The sequence below is a fragment of the Tachysurus fulvidraco genome, chromosome 16, assembly GCF_022655615.1.
Source record: "Tachysurus fulvidraco isolate hzauxx_2018 chromosome 16, HZAU_PFXX_2.0, whole genome shotgun sequence".
Classification (NCBI taxonomy): Eukaryota; Metazoa; Chordata; class Actinopteri; order Siluriformes; family Bagridae; genus Tachysurus; species Tachysurus fulvidraco.
Window position 1 is genome coordinate 9,819,623 of NC_062533.1, and position 17,230 is coordinate 9,836,852.

The 17,230-nt window shown below is 36.6% G+C and overlaps 2 protein-coding genes and 1 pseudogene across 2 annotated transcripts; all 3 read right to left on the reverse strand.

Moving 5' to 3' along the window:
* Window positions 1-259: 259 nt before the first annotated feature.
* On the reverse strand, window positions 260-5,241 carry LOC113644522 (G-protein coupled receptor family C group 6 member A). The gene is made up of 6 exons (XM_027149442.2): window positions 4,969-5,241; window positions 4,555-4,846; window positions 3,396-4,184; window positions 3,099-3,305; window positions 2,861-2,978; window positions 260-2,395 (listed from the first exon to the last, which is right to left on the reverse strand). The coding sequence occupies exons 1-6, from the start codon at window positions 5,166-5,168 to the stop codon at window positions 1,554-1,556; spliced, it is 2,448 nt and encodes an 815-aa protein (XP_027005243.1). The 5' UTR covers window positions 5,169-5,241; the 3' UTR covers window positions 260-1,553.
* A 2,169-nt stretch (window positions 5,242-7,410) lies between these two features.
* On the reverse strand, window positions 7,411-9,285 carry zgc:112001 (uncharacterized protein LOC550384 homolog). Its single transcript, XM_027149470.2, has one exon. It carries the CDS (start codon window positions 9,113-9,115, stop codon window positions 8,288-8,290), a length of 828 nt encoding a protein of 275 aa, XP_027005271.2. The 5' UTR covers window positions 9,116-9,285; the 3' UTR covers window positions 7,411-8,287.
* Window positions 9,286-12,874: 3,589 nt separating this feature from the next.
* On the reverse strand, window positions 12,875-14,114 carry LOC113644540 (annotated as a pseudogene).
* Window positions 14,115-17,230: the final 3,116 nt, after the last annotated feature.

Genomic DNA, 17,230 nt, shown 5'->3' on the forward strand with positions numbered 1-17,230 from the left:
CAGAGTTCAGGTCTTACCTTGAACGCAGGTGTCATTCGAAGTCCCTCGATCTTCTAACAAAGTATCCTCTTCAAGTTCTACCTAATCTATTGTTTGAATCTGTAGATGAAGGAGTCAGACTTAGATCTTCTTGCCTTTTCAGGTTCCTCACAATGGGAGGCCTTGTTTTTATTAAAAGCAATGTAATACAGATAAATGTGTGTAATATATGTAAAATAAAAATAAAAATAAAATTACAAATAAGATCTCCTTCAAATAATCAAACAGTATTAGTATAAGTAAAAGTAATTAAAATGCAAAGATGAAAACAAACCAAGAAACACTCTCCAAGTGTAAGTTTGCGTTTGTTCTCTGATGCCCACACTATTAGCAATAACTGAGTATAACACACTAAGCTTGACTCTAGTTGAATGCACACTAATAACTGGTTCTAAAACCTTTTTATACCATTTATTAGTAAGTTTCCTGACGTCATTATGCTTCTCAACAACGTTATGCTTCTCAGCAACATCCTCTCTTCAACACCATCATGCTTCTCAAAACATCTTAATACATCTTGGTCTAAGCAAATAGCCATATAAGGGGAAATATTTGCCGTTGCTTACCATGTGTGCTTAAGCTGTGGTTGATCAAGTGGTTGATCAGATCAAGTTTCAATGTCACTCACTGTCTTGACATTTAAACATGCTGCTGAACATCATATCATTTCCCGAGCATAAAAAGATTACATAAGATCATTTAAAAGGTAAAGAAAACATTCTATAAAATGGCAAAGAAAACTTATAGCAATTTCTATAATCTTCTTTCAGCAAACTGAGTCTTTATCCAACTGTCTAGGTACATTGTCTGTTCCTCCTGTTTTTGAACCAGCTTCCTTCTGGATCTCTTCTTTACAATTTAATCAGATATTCAATTTCTTTATTTCATTCAACAGTTTCCCCATTTCCTCTTGTTTATTTTCATAGCTTCCTTCTTCCTTGCTTTCTGTCTTTGTTGTCTATTTCTATTTAGTTTTTCTCTTTTTGCTGCATTAATTTCACTTTGTCTCTTTATTGATTTGGATGAGGTTGTCACATAAAGATAACCAGATGCAAGTGGTATGGTAGTTACTCCACTCCTACAATTTCTATCAAAAACTCATATTGTGAGATTAAGTACTATGGTACTATGGGGCAATCGTAAGATTTGCGTCAATGAATGCACATTATTTCAATAAACTTCACGCATTCTTATTTTTGTTCATATAGACTGTCATTTTCAATTCACACCAAATATTTCCAATGGAGTTCAATTTCTTGCAATGATATAATCTTTGGGGAACAAAGCCATGCAGATATTTCTGTATTGACTTCTATAATTCATTAGTTACATGCATGAAAATACTATTTATCACAATACTACTTTTGCATTACCACTAAAATATATTCTTTTTTTAAGGTAATGTACTTTTTTGTAACTTTTTTGTTTGGTCTACAAATTTTGCCTAATGGACGCAACGTCTGTCCATCTGCCTGTCAGCAGAGTCAAAAGAGTGAAATTGGGGTTTCTCCTCTCTAATTTCTAAAAATGATCCTGAACCATTTTGGGCTGAAGTGACAGATCATGACTGTGTAGTTGGAGACCATAATGGCAGAGAGTTGAAAAATGTGCCGCTTATTTTCCATTAGGAAATAGAATGGAATAAAACAAAGCCAGACAAACAAATGAAAGAGCATGCTGAAGACTATAGGCTCATTCTCATTCGCTCTCCCTTTGAAGGCGAACACGAAACATAACACAGCCAGAACAGCAATGTATATATGCATCACAGCAAACCCAGCAATCTTAGACCCATAAGTACATAGATAGTCCATAATAACTGGATCGTCTTTAGATTGTGTTTTGTTAACAAAAACAGGATCAAATATAAACCAGAAGAGGCAAATGAGACCTTGAACAGCTGTAATGATGGCAATGTTGACAAAAGCCCTATTAAATCTGCTTAAGTAAAGCTGTCTATTTGGGTTATAGGACAGGTAGGCTATGAATGAGCCAAACGCCTTAACCAGAATGCATGCCACAGTGAGAGTGAAGCCAAGACCGTACATTGCCTGCTGTAGCATGCACTGATGATGGCTTGGATTGCCTAAAAAAGCTATTACACTTCCAAAACTTACAGCCAGGCCTACATGCATAATACATAAAAATATGAAGAGCTCCCTCACTATTCGGTGTTGTCTGTATTTAATGAAAAATATAATTGAGGCCACTAATAGTATAATGCCTATTGCTGTTGCAATTAGAACCACAATAGAATGCGGTGCTGACCAATCCAAAATCCCCACAGTCCACTCCACACATCCCGTGGCACCAGCAGGAGACGTTCCATTTAGACATTTTGTACAGGTTGGTTGATCTGTGTGGAGAAAAAGTAGTTTTCTGTTTTTTTGGGTTTTTTTTGCATAAAAATAATTATCGCATTGCAGTGACACCTGTGAATCAGTGGCAAATATTAGGCAACATGTGAACAGTAGGTTCTCAGAGTTGATGTGTTGGATGCAGGAAAAATGGGGAAAAAGGTGTCAAAAGGATCAGAGTGACTTTCACTATGGAAGCATAAATTTGATTAGTTTGTCTAAGATGTTAGATATAATCTAATGAATTATATAATCATTAGCTCTGTTAAGCTACTACTGTTTAGAAGGGCAGGGAGGTCTTTTGGGAAAGCTAAGCTTAGGCCACCTCCCAGTAAATACAAACAGCAGTATCATAGCAATTGCTAATGTTATAACCTTTAGAAAAACTGCCAACCATAACATGTTATTAGGTTCTGATGTCCTTCACTTTAGGAATGTTTTTATACACTTTTATGTGTACTCACCCTCCTGGTCAGAATATTCTCCAGCAGCACATCTGATACAGGTATAGCAGCATGTTATATTTAATATGTTCTTGTGTGTGCCTGCTGGACATCTCTTTGAACACCTGGATTCATGAACCTTGATGTGAAGAGAGTTGTATGCCTTTGTTAAAATATAATCCTTAACAGTTTAGTTCTTCTAATTATAAACATACTGAAGCTTTATACTCATATGATGTTGCATTCATTTTTCTCTCACCGTATTGTTAAACCATGAGATTTTTTGCTCGTAGACAGTGACACTGTTACTGCTTATAATGTATTTCCCAACAACGTCAAGTATTCTTTCATCACCATCCTTCTTCCACGTGATAAGATCATAACCATTTTCAAAATCACCTTCTTTATTAAAGAAGTATGTCTGGTTGTCCACAGTGAATTTCATGTTACGAAGAATGCTTATAAGCTGTACAAAAAAAATAAAATAAATAAAAATACTTTTAAATTATAAACAACAAAGTTAAGAGTATTTAAAGATCATATTTGTGACTATTACCTTCCAAGGCAGAAAGTTAGTGTCTTCAGAACAGAAAGTGTCGTCACATTTTAAAAGCTTCTTGATGGCATGAGCAATGGCATAAACTGCCACTCTCTGACCATACGCCTCTGTTAGATCGACAGTGTGAAGAAGGAAACTATCATCTGTATTGTTGCAATACAAAAGAAATGGGTTCTGTATTTGCTGAGTCTGAGTGCAGTTTGACCGCATTTGTTTATACTCTGTGATGAAATCATTCCTTGCCCCTGGACTTGGTCTAATGTTCTGCATGTAGTCTTCAAAACCAGGAATATCCCCAGTTATAAAGGTAAAACCAAATATCTCTCCCACTTTGTTAATGTCTTTCATCTTCATTAAGAAGCGTGCTGTGGACCAGGCATCGCTAGCAATCCAGACCCGACTAACGTTTCTCATGATCATCTCCTGAAAGATCATCTGCACAAGTTCTGGTCTTAGAATAAGCATAACAACTGTTGCATTTGAGGATTCAATTTGATCAGCTATGTTTATTATTCTTTCTTCTATATCTGCTGAACCTAGGTAATTTGGTAAGATTTTCTGGTAATGGAGACACACTTGCTCTTTCTGTGCATCCTGCACAAAGTTCTCAAGGACTGCTCTACCATATTCATCATCAAGTGTAACCACCCCAACCCAGTTCCAGGAATAATGGCTCATGAGCTTTACCAGTGCCTTAGTCTGGTACAAGTCACTTGGAACAACGCGAAAGAATGATGCATAGCGTAATTTGTCACTCAGTGCTGGTGCGGTAGACGTGCAACTGATCTGTTATGGTAAAAATAATCAATAAAAAAAGAGAAATTAGTTAATATGTTACATTGAATTGTTGTATATCTATGTTCATTCAAACTAAATTGATAAACAAGCATGTCAGGATCACATCCGGACTTTCTACTTGTGCCATGTGTTTTGTTTACGTTTGTGTTTGCTTGTCTGCCCCACCCAAGCCTTGATTTTAAACAATTGCAGTATATTTTCCAAATTGCAAATTTGAACTATTAGCAAAAAGCAAAATCTAAATATTGCAGAATTTGTGAATACATGTAAATGATTTTCCCAAACTTTAAGTCAGGTCAGGTTTACTAAATACAACACTGCAGAAAAGCTGATAAGAATAATGTTTTGTTGATTTTACCTGGGGAATCATGTAGAGACTAAGGAGTTTGGCAATAGGAATCGACAGTTCTGAGTATCTTTCACCCAAAATTGCTTTTATGGGTGAAGTGAAGTTTGAATAGTCAGGGAGGCGAGCAGGTGGTTCATTAACTGCAAGCATGCGCTCCACACAGTCTAAAGCTTTGGTACCATATACACAAGCATCACACATCAGATATCCAAGTTTAATGCCAGGAAGGAAGCTTGAATTATTGATCTCTTCAATTGTGTGAATTGCAACTAAAGATGTCACAAATGGTATTTGATCAAAGCTAAAAATGAACAGAAAAAAAATAAGAAGTTCTGGTTCAAATGAGGCATAATCAAAATCAGAAAGGTATTGGAGTATAGCTGATATTAAAAAAACAACAACATTACATTCCTCTATACTCACTCTTTGCATGTATACGGTCCTGGCCTTGTCCGATTTTCAAGGTCTTGTACTTTAGAATGAACTGATACCACAATTCCAAGGACAATGTCACCAGGCATATATGCTCCAAAATGTGACTTTATAAAATCACAGCGCACTATAGACACTAGCATCACTATCCCCAGTACATAAAGGTACAGATGAGAAACAGAGGGTGCCATGTTACAAAGTGAAATAAGTTACTTGTGTCGCACAAGCTATATACATATACATGCAGCGATAAACAGCCTCTGTTTTTCCAGAATTTGCCAGAAAACAGGTAGAACAGGTACAACAGCAAGTGACGTACTGTTAACCCTTATTGTGCAAGTACTTACTGTAAAATGGGTATTAAAAACTGTTACCTCATCATCGAATAGAAAGCTGTAAAATGTTCTGCTTCATGAGAGTTTTACGTGATGTCAGTAACGTGTATTATGGTTCATTCTAAAGTTATTGAAGCTCCAGGGTCCTTAGTTTAATTTTGAGCTGGAATTCCTGTCTATGAGGAGTTCTGCATGTTTTCTCAGAGGCACCAAAGATAAAGTTGAATGCTGGATGAATATTGGTGAATATTATAATGCAACCAAATCTTATTTTAAAACAAATAGTTAGAACTAAATTAAATAATTTCCTGCTGCAAACAATTAAATGCAGACAGCATAGACCACATTTAAACTTACATTTAACATTTAGACTTTTATGTTCATTTAACATTCAAATCTATGTTTACAATGTATCAGTTATTACACTAAACATAAAAACTGTTTTTTAACATGGCTTACTATATAAATGTATTAAAAAAAATCTGAAACAGAAAAGAAGCATTGACCTTTCACTCTTGCAATAAAGCAGTTACTAATAAAGAATGAATTCTTACACAAACGATTGCATCGACAATACAGATTTAGCAGTGGTAGTGAGAATCTGAGTCAGTTTTTATCACAAATGACAAGTGACAGAATCTTGTCACCATGCAAAACTTTGTGGAATGTAGAAGTTTAAGTTTGAATTTAAGCCACAGTTGTGATAGAAAATGAAACTTAACAGTGACAAAACTTATGTAATGAGTCTTTTGTGAGAAATGTGATCTTATTTAAATATTACATGTACCCTGCACTTTTTCTACATAACATATATTAATTTAATATACATTTATTTCTTATATGAAGGTGTTTCCTTTTACACTAATTTAATTGACTGACAGGAACAGTCAATTTTATAGAAGGCAGACTGTGGACTAGTTGGCATATACCAAGAATTTTGCTTTTCCTTACTTTTATATGTTAACATTATTAAACAAACATTTACATTTTTTTATTAAGCATTATTTATTCTATTGCTTGTCATTTTTGATCTGGAAATACTACTTTATTATTGTTTGCCTTTTGTCTTATTGAAGACAATACATAACATTCGTATATTCGTATATAACATGCGTATTCTATACGCATCTATATTTCCTCCCCTGGTCCAAAGACATGCATGGTAAGTTGATTGGCATCTGGAAAATTTTCTGTAGTGTGTGATTGTGTGAGTGATGGTTGGCACTCCATCCAGGGTGTATCCTGCCTTGATGCCCTGAGATAGGCACAGGCTCCCCGTGACCCGAGGTAGTTCGGATAAGTGGTAGAAAATGAGTGAGTATTCTATACTGTTGATTGGAATTACAGGGTTCAAGCTGAACAACTGTCAAAATGCCATTGTTGGGCCTCTTAATTGTCTCTGTTCCAGAACAGATGCTTGTATTATATGTTGACCCAGTGTTATGATACCAACTTCCTTAGCTGCAATATGTGAAGAAAAGAATTTCTTCAAATTCTTCTTTTAAATATATAACATCCACCCAGCAGCAGGCTAAAATTAAGGCTTAAAGGTGACTCTAACTCTGAACATTGGTGATAAGGTACAGGATATCAGACTGACTGTGGGACTAACAAAGCAAATGTCTCCATCTGCTGGCTACAACTACAGTATCTGTAGATTATTCTACAGGGAAAAAAAGCACCTACAGGGCATATAATCGTTGTCAGCAGTAACAAGAAGTGTATTGTGGACCAAAGTTTTTTCTATTCTTTCTGTGCAGCCAGGTACTACTACAACTACTACTACTAATAAAAACATAATGACTTATGTACTGGCAGCAGTCAGTGGTTCTAAGAGATGGTGGGATGGAGATTCAGAATGGATTTTTTACAATTATTTTGTCCACAATAACGTAAATGACCAGGAAGATATAATGGTTACACATAAATCACGGTTGAACAAAACACAGAAAAAACATACTTGCATATTAAATATGGTTGGTATCCAGATTTTCATATAATAATAATAATAATAATAATGTTAATAATAATAATAATAATAATAATAATAATAATAATAATAATAATAATAATGTTAATAATAATAATAATAATAATAATAATAATAATAATAATCTCTCTTTCAGCAGTCAGTGTTGTGATGACTGTATCATGATAATGCAGTGCAAGACACGCCTTAAAATTGTAAATTAAATAGTATAGCGCTGTATAGTGAACAGAATTATGGGTTTTCAAAATTATTGGCTTTCAGATGGACATACTACCGAATGCTTCACATAAAAAGAAAAACTTAAAAAAAAAAAAAAAAAATCAGGATTCGTCTTTTAACTTCAGACTGTTTAAACTGTTTTAAAAGTCAATAAAAAAGCAAAGTGAAAAAAAAAAAACCAGTCCATCACGTAAAACAATAAAACAATAAAACAAATACAAGAATACAAGCATGTTCTCAAACATAATGCTCTGGGAGAATAAAAGTTAAATGACATTACATTAAATTTAATTTACAATACATTACAACATTTTTTATTCTTATACCGGACAGTTGTATAAAGCATTTCACTGCATATCGTACCCTGTATGTATGTGACAAATAAAATTTGATTTGATTTGATTTTGATTTGACAATACATTACATTTAGTTGGTACAATACATAATTCGCATACTCACTAGGAAACACATTCATTACTTGTTCAGTTATTATTAGTTATGTAAAAATATTGTCCTTTTTTAATTAAAGAGGCGTTTCCATTATTTAATTTGAGAGCAGGAAGACGTTTTTACTTACTGTTTTCTTAAAGTTACAGTGATTGGTTAAATAATTAATTTCATGCCACATACATGCACACACTTTCACACACAAATGCACATATTTACATGTCAAATGTATGTCAGTCACACAGATATAAATTCGATAAAAAGAAAAAACAAAACAAATAAAGTATGTTTCAGTAGGAGTTCCAGCTTTAAGACTGCATTAAGGGCTGTGTGGGAGGGGTTTCAGAAAATCCGGAATGGGCAGTTCGTCCAGACTTTTAAAAAATTGATGAGTAGGTAGTTGAAACAGAATTCTTTGCATAGCTTTGAGAAAGAGTGTCCCTGGAATTCTTCCGACCAGGTAGTTAAATGTCTTCTCTCCCAGAACTTTGGACCAGTACTGTGGATCATTTTTCAGTGAGCTCTTCATTTTGAACCGCACTTCAGGCATGAACATGAGCAGCCTTTCCAGGCACAACATCTTGCCACCTATGTTCACTTTGGAGGTCCGTAGCTTCATGAGAATGAGATCCAGTGGTGTCATATCATTGTGATCCTCAGCTTGTGGTGAAGCCCCACTTCCCAGTAACATTATGACAGTCTCCGAGTGTGACAGCTCACATGCCAGATGGAGTGGAGTTTTGCCATCCTCCATATGATTGCATCCTCTTCGGTTCACGTAGGACTGCAGAGTTGGCATTCTATGTGCCACATGAAGAATGAGAGCCATTATGTCCTTCCTGTTGTAGCGGATAGCCATGGCTAAGTGTGGAGCAGATGATGGACAGCAGCAGAAATTCTCACCTGGCATGGCAAGAGCACCATCTGAGAACTGATTCAGCAAGTACTGTGCGTAAGCTTGGTGGTCGTGCACGATGGCATATAACAGTGCCTCAGATGGAGTGTATGTCAATTGCCGGCTGCCTTCTTCCCAGTGAAATATCTCCAGGTTTCGCATGTCCTCCAACATCTGCACAGGTCCATGGTCCCTTACAGCTCGGTAAAAACGAAAAGATAGGAGTTTGTGTTCATTGCGCGTGTCATCCATCTTGCCAAGCTACAACAGGTATTATGATACATATAGTAGAGTATTATGGAAATTCTAGAATTTAGAACAGAATTTAGATTTAGAAACCTTCATTCACTACAAATACGTGCACACATTCATAACACCTACTGTAGTTACGTGAAAAACATCACATCAGAAGTCCTTTCCAGGCATTCTGTCACTAACACAATAATGATGAGGGTGATGATTATGATGTCGCTGCAGTGCCGGCTTGGTGCGCATGCTCAGAAGCAACGTTCTTTATACACGCAAGTGTCGCTTGTAACAAATTTTATTTATTTACTATGTAGTATACTATTTTTATTTAAGATTGGCTTTTTTTTTTGTCTTCTTAACTCCGAGGGGATGATGGCCAAAAGTACGTGGACACCCAACCATCACACCAATACAGTGTGTTTTTCTCAAACTTACTGCTAAAGGCCACAAAATGCTAAAAACAATTGTGTATGTAAGCTGAAATATTTTTCTTAACTGTTGTTTTGAAATTGAAAAGTTGTTGTCGTAAGGAACTTAGTAGGAACCCTAATTGTAAAATTAAATGTGAATATCTTTGGTTTGTGTATGTAAACATTTGGCCTCTGTACACTATATGTGCATGTACAACTACACAGTTATCAGAAAAATAAGTGTATGTAGTGTATGCAAGGTGAAAGACTGTTCATTGGGCATCAGAGGACAGTAGTCACAGACATTTAAAATGGAAACCATTTGTATGTAGAAGTAGAACCTGCATCATTAAATAAATAAAAATAAATCATTTACTAGTTAAATAATACTGAAAAATGCTGGTAAACTAAAACCTGCATAATTAATCACTTTCTTTGCTGGGCCTGATTTATTGCCACCAACTGGTAATTATGTAAACATTATTTTTAAACGAACAAATCACAATTTCATACAAGTCCAATTAAGCATGCTTGATTCACGCTGTGACTCATTACAATATTATAGCCTCACATAATGGTTTTGTGCCACTGAAAATGGATTTCAGATCAGACAAGTAGAACATTCAAACATTTGCATACATTTACTCATAACTTGCTTTTATCCAGGTACATTACAAGTGTGATAAATTTCAAATGCAAACAAAGGGCAGCTAAGGATCACAATCTTCCTAGCATAAATTACTAACAGGTTTCTGTGTCATGATTGCAAGTCCATACCAAATTGTAAGTGACACATTAAGAGACAATTGTTAAAGAAGGTTATTCATCTGTGCATTTTTGGTCATTTATAACTGAAGCAAGTAATAAAACACAAACATTTAATGAAAAGCTGCAACTGCTTCTCATGCATCACATTTAACAGTGAAATGAACTGAACAAAAAACAATAACACTTAAGATCACATATGACAGATGTTAATTTTCAAGATTAACATTTTGTATTCAAAATCACTCCCACCCAATACGAATAACGCAGGCATGTATATCTAACAAAGTAATATCACTTTCAAAGATTAGGGTGAAGGGATCTTACAGTAAAGGGAATAGTATTCAGGCACATTTGTTTTTGTTATTCAGTATACACCCATTGCATATCATTATTTCAGGTTTATACACAGAATGTCTTAAAATTAAATAAATATCTATTCTTTCACATAAACAATGCCATGTTTAACAAAATTAAATTAACAGGAAATAATTCATCCCATCCTAAAGAAACCTGCTCTGGATCCATCAGACATCAGTAACTACAGACCGGTATCACTTCTCTCATTTCTTTAAAAAATTCTTGAACGCATTGTCTATAATCAACTGTCTATCTCTCACAGAACAACCTCCAAGACCCCAACCAGTCTGGCTTTAAAGTAGCTCATTCCACAGAGACATCCTTTTGGATGTCTCTGAGAAGCTACATGCTGCTAGATCAGCCAAACTGTCATCCATCCTTATCCTCCTTAACCTTTCAGCAGCGTTTGATACGGTCAACCACAAGACTCTCTTATCCACCCTCAAGAGTCTTGGGATTTGCGGATCAGCTTGGGAATGGTTTGCTTCCTACCTGGAAGGACGCTCATATCAGGTAACATGGAGGGGAGTGACATCTGCTCCACGCAGACTCTCCACTGGCATCCCACAGGGCTCAGTACTTGGTCCTCTTCTTTTCCCCCTGTATACTCACTCTCTTGGTGAAGTTATTTCATCACATGGGTTCTCTTACCACTGCTATGCTGATGATACACAACTTATCTTCTCTTTCCCACCCTCGGATGCCACAGCTTCTGACCGGATCTCAGCATGTCTGGGAGAAATTTCATCATGGATGACCAATCATCAGTTAAAGCTCAATCTTAGCAACAACTGAACTGCTGTTCATCCCAGGTGATTCATCCCCAGGACATGATCTTGCTATATCCTTGCACAATGATCTGATCTCCCCTTCAGCCACAGCTCGCAACCTTGGGGTAACCATGGACAATCAACTGTCCTTTTCCTCTCATGTTGCTAATGTGACTCGCTCATGTCGGTTTCTTCTCTACAGCATTAGAAGGATTCGGCCATTTTTGTCCACACAGGCTGCTCAGGTACTTGTTCAGTCTCTTGTCATTTCTAGACTGGATTACTGCAATGCACTGCTGGCAGGTCTACCTATGAACGCAATCCGTCCTCTGCAAATGATCCAAAATGCAGCTGCCCTTGTTTTCAACCTGCCAAAGTTCTCGCATACCACCCCGCTGCTGCGATCCCTCCACTGGCTTCCGGTAGCTGCACGCATCAGATTCAAAACACTGATGCTGGCCTACAAAGCCAAAAATGGACCAGCTCCCTCTTACCTCAAAGCCCTCATCATTCCTCGCAGTGCACCCCGCAACCTCCGATCTACCAGCACTGCTCGACTGGTTCCACGATCTCACAGGGTAAGAGTCAAGTATACTACAAGACTCTTCTCTGTTCTGGCACCAAGGTGGTGAAATGAACTTCCCCTATAGGTCTGGACAGCTGAGTCACTGGCTATTTTCAAGCGGCGGTTGAAGACCTACTTATTCAGGAAACACTTCAACTAGCACTTCTTTCCTTATCTTTTGCATTAAAAAAAAAAACAAAACAACCTTTGACACTTTTTCATTGTAACTTTGAACAAATGTTTTAAACTCATGGTATCTTAAGTATGTAACCTAGTGAACCAGCATTAATGTATTCAATGTTAGAGATTTAAGCACTTATGTATGTCGCTCTGGATAAGGGCGTCTGCCAAATGCTGTAAATGTAATGTAAATGTAAATAAATAAACTTTGAACAGTGATTTAGGCTCATGGTATTTTAAGTCTGTAGCCTAGTGAACCAGAGCTTATGCATTCAATGATAGAGACTTAAGCACTTTTGTACGTCGCTCTGGATAAGGGCATCTGCCAAATGCTGCAAATATGGAAAATGTAAATGGAAAGCTGCTTTTAGATAATGTCAATTGTAAAATGCGCTATACAAATATATATGAATTTGAATTCAAGTTAAAATTCTCATTCATGTGGCTGCAAAAAATTATTCTTTCTGTGCGGCTCGGTACCAAATAACCCATGGACTGGCACCAGTTCATAGCCCTTGGTTGGGGACCACAAGCCCTAAGAGATGGTAGGATGGAGATTTAGAATGGATTTTAAAAAAGAGATTTATGTTACTGTGGAAAAAATAAGGGTTACATGAATTTTAACCCTTATTTTTTTCATAGTAACATAAATGACTTGACATAAGAATGGTTACTCTTAATCATGGTTGGACAGAAGAACACAGAAAAAATCTCTCTTTCAGTAGTCAGTGTTATGATTGTATCATGATAATGCAGTGCAAAACACCTTAAAATGTTAATTTAAATAGTATAGCGCAGTATAGTGAACAGAAATATGGGTTTGGTATGTGTTTTAATGGCCTTTCAGTTGGACATACTATCAAATGCTTCACATAAAAAGAAAAACTTCAAATCAGGATTCGTCTTTTAACTTCAGACTGTTTAAATTGTTTTAAAAGTCAATAAAAACAAAAAACCAGAACATCAGGTTTTCCAATAAAACACATACAAGCATAAAAAACTCAAACATAATGCTATAGTAGAATGTACAATAAATAATTTGCATAATCATTAGAACCACTAGGAAACACATACATTGCTTGTACAGTTATTATTAGTCATGTAAAAATATTGTCCTTTGTGATGTGATAGGTTTCAGAAAAACTGGAATGGGCAGTTCTTCCAGACTTTTTAAAAATTCATGACGGGGTAGGTGAGCAAGAGTTCTTTGCATAGCTTTGAGAAAGAGAGTTCCTGGAACTTTTCCAACCAGATAGTTAAACATCTCCTCTCCCAGAACTTTGGACCAGTACTCTGGATCATTTTTTAGTGAGCTCTTCATGTTGAACTGCACTTCAGGCATGAACAAGAGCAGCCTTTCGAGGCACAACTTCTTGGCACCTATGTTCACTTGGGGGAGCCGTAGCTGCATGAGAATGAGATCCAGTGGTGTCATATAATCGTGATCCTCAGCTTGTAGTGAAGCCCCACTTCCCAGTAACATCATGACAGTCTCTGGTTGTGACATCTCACATGCCAGATGGAGTGGAGTTTTGTGATCCAACAAGGAAATGCATGCTCCTCGGTTCACATAGGACTGCAGAGTTGGCATTCTATGTGCCACATTAAGAATGAGAGTTATTATGTCCTTCCTGTTGTAAAGGATAGCCATGGCTAAGTGTGGAGCAGATGGTGGACAGCAGCAGAAATTCTCATCTGGCATGGCAAGAGCACCATCTGAGAACTGATTCAACAAGTACTGTGCGTAAGCTTGGTGGTCGTACACGATGGCATACAGCAGTGCCTCAGATGGGCTGTATGTCCGTGGCCGGCTGCCTGTTTTCCAGTGAAATATCTCTATGTTGCGCATGTCCTCCAACATCTGCACAGGTTCATGGTCCTTTACAGCTTGTTGAAAAAGAAAAGGGACGTTTGCGCTCCTTGCATGTGCTATCCATCTTGCCAGGTTATAACAGTTATTACGAGACATATTGTATAGTAATTACAAAATTCTAGAATTTAGAACATACGGGATGCTTGTGAAAGAACATCACGTCCTTTACATGCATTCGGACACAGCTGTCACTAACACAAATAATGATGAGGGCGATGAATTATGATGTCGTGCAGTGCCGGCTTATTGCGCATGCTCAGAAGCAACGTTCTTTATACACGGAAGTGTCGCGTTTGCCTGTAACTATGGTGACGCTATGCCGCCAATTTTAACCTACCATGTTATAACATCGTTTCATGTGGTTCATTCCATTTAGGCTCGCTGGCGTAACGAGAAGCTTGCAGAGTTATTGTGTGAGTACAGCGTTCACAAATAAGCCAACACAACCCTGTTTGTGTCATTTTATTTATTTATTACGTATCATACTATTTTTATTTAAGATGGGCTTGTTATCTTTACCTAATCATTCATTCATTTTCTACCGCTTATCCGAACTTCTCGGGTCACAGGGAGCCTGTGTCTATCTCAGGCGTCATCGGGCATCAAGGCAGGATACACCCTTGGACGGAGTGCCAACCCATCACAGGGCGCACACACACACTCTTATTCACTCACACACTAAGGACAATTTTCTAGAGATGCCAATCAACCTACCATGCATGTCTTTGGACCGGGTGGGGAAACCGGAGTACCCGGAGGAAACCCCCGAGGCACGGGGAAAGCACGGGGAGAGCATGCAAACTCCACACATAAGGCGGAGGCGGGAATCGAACCCCCAACCCTGGAGGTGTGAGGCAAACGTGCTAACCACTAAGCCACCGTGCCCCCGTTTACCTAAACAGTAACAAGATAATTAACAAATGCCTTTTTTGATGTCTGAAGGTGCAAAGTAAGAAATAAAATACATTCTTAAAAACTCCGAGAGGATGGTAAAGAAATGACTTAATAGTAACTAATTGTTCTAATGTTCTACAACACTGAATTTAACAATAAGATTAATTTTAATTAAGATTAGTGCTCAAGTGATTAAAACATGAACCCCATGAAAATACACTGTATGGCCAAAAGTACACCCGACCATCTCAACAATACAGTATGTGTTTTTTTCTCAAACTGTCTTCACAAATCACACAATTGTACTGGTTGTTTTTCTCAAAACACCACCAGCTTTTTGAGGAAATGTTGGTTAGATGAAACAAAAAAGATTAAAGAACTAATCATTGGCCATAATGACCAATGTTATGTGCAACTGTGAAGTGTGGTTTTGCTCAAAAAATGTTATTGTGCAATTCAAAAAATAAATTACAACAAGATGAAGAGCAGAAGTTAAAATAATAAAGTAAACCTAAAGACATATACTTTAATTGTACCAGCTCCGATTGTCTTCCATGCCATGAAGACTTTGGACCTCCACTGAGATGAGGCCGACTCTGTGAGGATCTTGAGGCACCTAGAGATCTAACAGCTTCAGTTAGACTGATCTGAAACCCATAATACATTTGTGGATGGAACTGAAAAAGCTTGTCAGACCCACAAACCTGACTGAATTACACCTGTTCTGTAAAAAGGAATGGGCTAAAATAGTATTGTTAGGAGCACGTGGAAGGATACACTAAACTTTGATTCAGGTTTAAAGCAATAAAAATGCTACAAAATGTGTATAAAAGATAAAATAAGTTTCTTAACTCTTGTTTTGAAATTGTGAAATTGTCTGAAATTGAAAAGTTGTCTAAAGGAAAAAAGTAGAAACCCTAATTGCAAAATTAAATGTGAATATCTTTGGTCTGTATGTAACCTTTTGGCATGTACAACTACAAAGTTATCAGAACAATAAGTGTATGTTTATTTATTTTTTACCTTTTGACCAAACCTTAAAATAAAGAAAGGCTGTCTATGCAAGGTGAAAGTCTGTTCATTGGACACCAGAGGACAGTAGTGCACCTTGTTTACTGCTTTCCTTATCTGAGTCACATTTAAAAAAAGGAAGCCATTTGTATGTAGAAAAAGAACTTGTGTTTTGCGTAATTGTAAAATAATTTTGAATGTGAAAATAAAAATACCTGTATAGAAACAAAATACATCAAAAGTGCAAAGAGTCAGTAGTAAGTAGGGAAAAGTACTGCTATAACATTTGTTGTGCAGCTTTGCAAGAAGCCCACAAGTGTGTATGTTTGGCTGCTGCTCCTTTTGTGGTCTTTTTTTTTTTTTTTTTAAATCATTCTGCAGAACAGTAGATGACGAAAGCACACAGCAAAATTTGCACTTTCATTTGTTGACTTTTAAAATATTTTCATGATTTTTTTTGCCTATTTCATTTATTTATACCCTTTATTCATAAACATTGTATAAAACCCTGAGCTTGATTTTTTTAAACAATACATTGGATCTCATTATCATTGTAGAATTAGTGCTATTCATTAACCTTTGGAGAACTTTAAGAAGCATTATTTTAAAATATATTTTTATACATCCATACATATTTTCATACATTTTCCCTAACAAATTCTTGTAAGCCACAGGGTTTTCATGTAAGTTCAGGTTTATTTAAAATTTGTTAAACATTTGGAAAGGGTTGTTCAACATGATATTCATGACTGTGACCACTGGAAGAGTAGAAGATTGGCTTTGTTTGTACTCTAAGCTTTTGCTATTACTATAACTGCAACGAAATCCCATTATTAAAAATACCCCGACTAAAGCCATTAGCTTTTGATTTATTCATATTTTTTTATGAATTCTACTCACTTTGAACCTTGAATTTTGCATGAGATTAGCTTAGGTAGCCTAAGCTTCTATGTTTTAACACAGTGTGTAGATCCGTTTGACTGAAGTTCCCATACAGTGGCATCAATAAAATAGCTGAGATGCTTTCCAAAATGCATTGATTTCCTGCCTTAGTCTGTGAGAATGAGAGAGAGAGAGAGAGAGAGAGAGAGAGAGAGAGAGAGAGAGAGAGAGAGAGAGAGAGAGAGAGAGAGAGAGAGAGAGAGAGAGAGAGAGAGGGAGAGAGAGAGCAAATACCAATATAGACAACTGGATGCTAAGTATCACCCTCAGTGCCAAGAAGTACTTCAAAGAGTCAACTCTCTTAAACGCATTGGAATTGCAACCAAGAACATTTCCATTTTACTGCAG